Source organism: Dipteris shenzhenensis, chromosome 17 (assembly GCF_047967505.1).
Source record: "Dipteris shenzhenensis isolate YYH24624 ecotype China chromosome 17, Dip_SZ_1.0, whole genome shotgun sequence".
Classification (NCBI taxonomy): domain Eukaryota; kingdom Viridiplantae; phylum Streptophyta; class Polypodiopsida; order Gleicheniales; family Dipteridaceae; genus Dipteris; species Dipteris shenzhenensis.
In genome coordinates, this window is record NC_141612.1 from 41,557,710 (window position 1) to 41,564,691 (window position 6,982).

General features: G+C 45.0%; 1 protein-coding gene across 1 annotated transcript; it reads left to right on the forward strand.

Moving 5' to 3' along the window:
• The first annotated feature begins 3,660 nt into the window (after nucleotides 1–3,660).
• Nucleotides 3,661–5,837, forward strand: LOC147892129 (uncharacterized). The gene is made up of 8 exons (XM_087388763.1): nucleotides 3,661–4,079; nucleotides 4,311–4,431; nucleotides 4,512–4,699; nucleotides 4,803–4,880; nucleotides 4,960–5,035; nucleotides 5,181–5,282; nucleotides 5,537–5,575; nucleotides 5,727–5,837. Exons 1-8 carry the CDS (start codon nucleotides 3,759–3,761, stop codon nucleotides 5,783–5,785), a joined length of 984 nt encoding a protein of 327 aa, XP_087244889.1. The 5' UTR covers nucleotides 3,661–3,758; the 3' UTR covers nucleotides 5,786–5,837.
• Nucleotides 5,838–6,982: the final 1,145 nt, after the last annotated feature.

The window sequence follows — 6,982 nt, forward strand, 5'->3', positions numbered from 1 at the left end:
GAATGGCATGCACTAAAAATATTTTGGTAGATGTCATAGAACAATACAATTTTGGTGTGCTGATTGCGGTAATCCTTTTTTCCTCTACATATTTATGAGTGGTTTACCTCTCCACCACAAAGACAATCCATTTTGCATCCTTTTTTGTTCCTTTTTAAATTAGATAGTTGTCTATTGGAGGGTGAATCTTCAGTTTTGCCGACTATGGTTTGGATGTGTATTCAATATTTCACCCTAGTGGTGGCATGGATGCCAAGTATGGATTGGATGTGTATTCACTATTTCACCCTAGTCATGGCCTGGTTTGCTAAAACTAAATATCTTTGTTCACACTAAGATTTTTTTAATGCATCACTATTTCACCCTAGTTGTGGCATGGTTTGCTAAAACTAAATATCTGTGTTCACACTAAGGTTTTTTTAATGCATCTCGCTGACTTTTTCTTGCTCGCTTTTTTATGTCGGCTTGCTTTTTTGGCATCCCTCAGAAAAGACTAGATGAATCCACAAATGTTGACGAATTCCGGCTAAGGCCAACATGACTGTGCAAAGCATCATCCAAATGGAGAGGACGGCAATAAGCTAGTAGTAGATGGGTAGTTGTGAAAAGGTAACTTAAACTCACCAGTGTTTAAGTTTGCATGCATACTTTCACAATTAAAAAGAGCACCTTCATTAATTCTTGTATTTTCTTTTAGCACCCCCTTAGCTTCTGCAACTTGCATAAGCAGGTTCAAAGAGCGATTGTGACTATGAACTCCATGCAAACCATGATCCTCCAAAGAGTCATCGACCAACAATATAGTGAGACATAAGGCAAGGCCAATCAAACTTTGATGGCCAGAACTCTATCAGCTACTATAACCATGGCCTTCTCAAAATTGAGGATCACGAAAGTGTTTCACATCTATTAGGTGTGCTAGATTGCTTTGCCAAGGCTTCAGGGTCCTAGTGCAGCTGAAGCAAGTCATTTGTCATTTAGGTGGGAGATGGACCCCAGCCTGAGTGCTTGACAAACTTTGGGGTTCAGATCATCCACAGAGGCGAGTTGGTAAGATACCTAAGAGCTGCGTTGGACATTGGCTATACGGTCAGGCAACGATTTCTCTAGTTCAAGGAGAAATTAAGCATAAGCTTAGGGCATGGCATGGGCTATGCCTAGGCTAGAATGCGAGGTATCTTATTATTCAACATATCCTTGTTGCTTCTGCTACATATGTATCCTCGCTTTGGAACTTCAAGAAGACTCACTATGGCTGGAAGTTGACAAGTTGCTCCGAGCTTTTCTTTGGGTAGAGGAAGATAATAAAAGGCGGATGCATTACATCCCTTGGGAGTCGATCGAGTTACCTAAGTCACAGGGTAGGTTGGGTCTCTCGAATGTGGGTTTAAAAAGTATCTCATATGGAAGTGGCTTCCTAGGTTTTTCAATGCAGACACGTCGTGGATGGAGGTGGCTAGATACTTCATGGAACAAGGGCAGGGCAAAGGTGTGGGGAGATGGCATGGTCTAACGTGGCACGATTGACTTCTTTTAGATTTCCCTCAAGGTAATTGGGTCGGATTTAGTTGCTAGCCTTGTGGCTACTTGGAAAATTGGTGTGAAGTATCTAAAGTGGAAAGAGCAGAAGGGCCTGTGGGGTGACGCAAGTCTAAAGAGTTGATTTGGTGGAATCGAGCCTTTAGAAGGGAGGGCGAAGCCTTTGGCCACCTTGATTTGCCTAGAGCTAGGGATCCTTTCAAGAAAGGTGTCCAAACTTGGGCTGATATCTGGAATGCAAGCCAAGTGGACTGGCTATCCATCAAGGCCCTTTGTGTGAAGTATGCTCTCATGCAGGGCAAATCTGACTTGCTAACTACGGTGTTGGAACACATCCCCGAGGAGTGGCTCTCAAACTATGTGGTCTTGTGGAGGATTGGCAAAACCTACCTCCACAAAGTATCGGCCAAAGTTGTATATAACATGTTGATGCAAGTGAGGTCCCTGGTTCCCGAATTAAACAAAAAGTGGTCCCTGAGGAGGGGGCTGAAATGGTGGAAACTAAGGTTGCAGGATGTGTGGAAGCATTGTGCTGTGGGCAAGGCATGGTTCCTCATGTGGAAGGTTATGCATCAGTGGTTGCCAGTCAGGGGTCGCTTGGCTAAGAGATTTGCTATAACCATGTTCTCCACTTTGCGAGAAATCCACAGAATTATGCCATACAATGTGGAATTGTGTGGTGACCAGATAGGTCTAGTTCCGGCTCGAAGCAGCTATTCGGGTTGCAAGTCTTATGTCACGGTTCTTTATCGGCGGTAATTGGCAAAGGGTGTTGCTAGGTGACAGCAGCTCGAAGCTCCCCTCCACCTTGGTTGCATGCTAGCCCTGCGTTCAAGCATCTTTGTTGATTGTGGTTTGGGAAATTCAAAACAGAATAGTCTTTAGTTAAGAGGTGAGGATGGGATTGAGGGAGTCAGTACTCCTGAGATTGATTAAGAATTACCTTAGGGACTTCAGTAAGTTAGTATCGGACAAAGATCAAGTAGTGATTCGAGCACTGGTTTCCCTTGAAGTCTTGTCTATTGTTTGGGTAAAGGACGCTCTCAGCTGCATGTAGCGTGGGCCAAAGGTCATGCCCAGGCCAAATTTTTGTAATAGGTCTTTCTTAAAGGGCCAACCACCCGACCTAATAAATATACTTCTTTTTTGTTTTAAAAAAAACTTTGACAGTTAGAACTAGCTATTCAAGAAGTGACACAACAATCCACCCCATGGCCTCATTTCGGGAGATTCCTTGTAGCTTGGCACCCTCACTCACCCCCCAGCGCTCTGTGTAGGGCCAATCACAGGGAAGGGGGCAAAAATTGGCGAGCACAACATTTTGGCCAAACCATAATGCAACGATTGGCAAGACATTGATTGGCAGGCATTTTGCATGGATGCAACGACTGGCCATACACCCTTTTCTTGACAAAGAAGATTGGTGAGCACAACATTTTGACCAAATTCATATACGAAATGAATGCAGCTGTTGGCCAGACATTGGTTGGCGGGCATTTTGCATGAATGTAAGGACTGGCCTTACATGGTACAACCTTTCTAGGCACAAAAGGGTTGCCAAGGGGTCATGCAGGGTTGAACCCGGCCTCAATAAACACACCCACACTCACACGTGCATGCTCTCCCTCTCTCTCTCTCTCTCTCTCTCTCTCACACACACACACACACTTTTTTGGCTTGGTCATTTCTCTAAGAAGCGAAAATCCAATTTTAGTTATTTCAAAAATTTGGCCATCATTTTCTCCCCCTTTCTCTCTCTCTCTCTCTTCTTCTTCTTTCTTCTTCTTCTTCTTCTCTCTCTCTCTCTCCCTCTCAGCTTTCAGTTTGCCAAGGCAGGCCTCGAATGTATTCAATTTGTTTTAAAAGTGGACTCTCTCACACACAGATTTTACTCTTCTCACCAACATATGCATTCCTTAACTGCTCGATGCATTTTGATGACTTTTATCACTCGGTCACTAGTAACAGGAGACAAGATATCTTTAGACGGGAGATTGGTATTCGCCAACTCTTGAGATTGGTATTTGCCAGCAGCAACTGGCAGCCTTGCAATAGAGGGAAGAGAGGCCTATAGATGCTTGGATTCAGGAGCGCCTAGTTACGGCAAGGGCTCGTAGGTTGCCTTTTTGCTGTTTGCTCTTTCTCTCTCTTCGGGAAACAGCCGTTTTGGAGCTGAACAAGCTGGTTTGCCAACCTCCTCTTGTGCTTCTTCTTCCACCATGTACCCAGCTGATGGCCATGGCGATGATGGCCGCCACCCTCGCCCCCCTGGCTTCCCCCCGGAGTTCTCTGATTTCCCTAACCCCTTCGCAGGGCTCGGCATTCCCGGTAGCTCCGGCTTCTTCGATGATTTCTTCTCTCGCAACCCTTTCGACGATCCTTTCTTCGTTCGTCCCCTCGGGAGCATGTTTGGATCCACTGGTGGTCTCTTCGGTCCCGGCGGATTCATGGGAATGGGTGGCCTTCTGGGGAACCGTGGCTGCTTGGGTCGCCCTGACGGGGGCTTTTTGGATCAGAGACCTTTCCATCCGCCTCAAGGCGTAAGTTGCTGCGTCCAAATTCGGCGTTTGTGATCGAATTATGTCTTCATGTATACCTGCGACGTGAAGATGGACACCAGTTCGGCGTTTTGATGAGTTTCTACAGGAATTTGTAGGGGGAATCAAGCTTGATTTTTCTTAGCTTACGTCCTGGATGTGTGTGTAGATTTTGAATTGGGAGCGTATTGTGTTTTAGGCGCTTGGATTGAAAACGTTGCGTTTTGCTTTCAGGGATCCCGAAGGGGCCCTGTGATCGAAGAACTCCCAGATGATCATGAAGAATCGCCTGAAAATAACCCTAGAGACAGACAGCAGCCCATTGTTGAGCGTCCTGAGGACGATGTTACGGCAGGTACAGGTTCAGAACAATTCCCCATTAGCTTGTCGATTTGGGAGTGAGAACTTGAGGGCTGAAATTCGCTCTTTGCATAGCGGGCACAACACGCCAAACGAGAAGCCAACTAGAGCAGGGACAGTTCTTCCAGAGGCCATCAAACAGCGGCTATCAATCGAATTGTGGTTATCAAAGTTTTAGCTTTCAAAGCGCCTCGACGACGTATGGTGGGGCAAGAGGATCTTACTTTTCTTCATCCTCATCACGAAGAGTAGGATCTGATGGGGTAACAGTCCAGCTCCCATTATCGACAGGAATTTCGTTAGGCCTTGCGTTTTGAGGTCTTGTACTTGTTGTCCTATTGAAAAGAGATGGCATTGATTTTGCAGGTGATTGAGGAGCAACATTTTGCGAGAGATTCATCTGGAAAGGAGATCAGGAGTACAGCGAGAGGACTTCGTGATAAGGTCAGATTCTGCTCTCGTTTGTTAGAGCTATGTGCAGAGCTTCGAAACTCTTATCACAAATGCGTTTGGTATTGGCTAGGTCCATGCAATCACCAAAAAAAGAAACGCCAGTGGCCCAGAGGCAACTTTGGATACCCTTCAGAATTTGACTCCAGGTATGTTGCATGAAACAATGTCGATGGGACACATTCTTTTATGCTAACGTTGTTTCCATTTTGCGCAGGGGAAGCATTATATTTTGATGCACAATGGCAAAATTTGTTCCGTCTTTGATGCTAACGTTGTTTCCATTTTTTGCAGAGGAAGCAGCACATTTTGATGCACAGTGGGAAGCTCGGGCACAGAAAAATCTTCTTGGTTGGAACAGAAGCCGTTCTCAAATGTTACAGGAAAGCAGCAGCAGTAAGTAACAAATTGTTCAGCCATTTTCTGAGCAATCGCGTGGTGTTTGCCTCAACCTTTTGCGCTTTTCAACCTTTTAAATAGATCAGCTGATTTTGGCCACGTTGTACTACTAAAACGCCAATTTTGGTCAGCCACTTTCTGAGAAACAGTTTGAAAGACCTACATGATCTTGTGCTAGAATTACACGCTCTTGAGCAGTTTTCAGTCCAGAGGGTATAGTTTTGATTTACTTATCGTGTTGTTGACTACAGGGTCAACTCATCAGGCACCACCTTTGCTCTGCAATGAAGGTTCTGAACATCCATGGCCTGGGGCTAGATGGGCTTGAGGATCTTTTGCAGTGCTGCCCATTGTATGCGTGCAGTACATTTATATGTGCAGGAAGCAATGCAATGTTGGCCATAGAGTGTATAATGACATTGAGCATGCCTTTTTGTGCAGGCATTGAGGATGAAAATCAGTCTCCAAAGAAGCAGATAAGAATGTTGGCACAGATCTGAAAAACTAAGCTGTATAATCAATTCGTTCAGATGAAGCTCACTGACATACATTGTGCCAATGTTCCAACCACTCTTCCCCCCTTCTCTGTGTGTGTGCGCGTGTGCGTGCGTGTGTGTGCCCGTCTCTCTTCTGCTCTTGTGCTACAAACGCTAAAAAGGCTATCATCATCATTCATCTTTCTGTTTGTGCTTGAAGTGCATGTGTGGGTGTTTGGGTGCATGTGTGCGTGTTTGTCTCCATCTCTTTTCCATGGTTAAATTTTGAACAGTTGAGTTAGTAGGCAATAAGCCTCAAATCAAATGACAGGATGACTCACATGTCGATCGTACATGTAATGTAGATTGCTTTATGGACAAACGTCATACAAAAGCGTGCTTAGTGTGTCACCATATAGCAATTGATGTATTGCCTATATGTGAACCCCAGGCAACTCATAAAGCTGTCTACTCTTCCTCTTGGCACCTTCAAATTTTCTTCAACTTGAGTGCTCACCAAGAGATTCAAGTGGGCTGGCTATAGTGATGCCTTTTTAGGCACTTCTTGCTGCTCCTTTTACTAAAGAAGACTTGCAAACTGAGGGCTCCCTCACTCTCTAGATCTTTGGACCTCCCTGTTGTTAGAACTGTAGCCATCTTGAGGCACCAGTGACAATCTAGGTAGCACCAAATGTTTGTGGTACCACCCTCCTTGAAAAGGAACAGGCCAGCGTTTTCAGCAATCCTAGTACAACCTCAGGTTCATGCAGTTGTGGCCCCCCTAGAATCCAAAGGACAGCTTGAGCCTTGGTTCTTGCGAAGCACCGTGCCTCCAATGTTTTGATTCAACCCATCTTTGCTCGAGCGCCATCCCGAACTGAATGACTTTTACAATGCTTGTGGTCCTATAGACCCCCATCACCAAGTATCTGTCTTGAAGTACTATACCATAACCTTCAAATGAGCACCAACCTAAGTAATCCATTGGCAACAACATACTTTCTTGATTTGTTGGTGTTCTCATCTCCACCATAAAGGCTTTAACATGTCTATCTTCTTTTGCTCCCAAATTCTACAATAGAGCCTAGTCAACTAATTGGGATTGGTGGCATTTGCAACAAGACTCCCCCTTTGCTTGCCATGAAGGCTTTCACTCTCCATGCTCTCTGCAATTGAGAAAAACAAGGCAAGCACTACGCCCATTACAAGCTACTAAAGTTT

Coding starts and splice junctions, on each gene's coding strand:
- LOC147892129 (XM_087388763.1), top strand. CDS start 3,759: ATGTACCCAGCTGATGGCCATGGCGATGATGGCCGCCACCCTCGCCCC. Junction 4,700..4,802: donor GAAGAGTAGGATCTGATGGG/GTAACAGTCCAG, acceptor TTGATTTTGCAG/GTGATTGAGGAGCAACATTT. Junction 5,283..5,536: donor GTTACAGGAAAGCAGCAGCA/GTAAGTAACAAA, acceptor TGTTGACTACAG/GGTCAACTCATCAGGCACCA.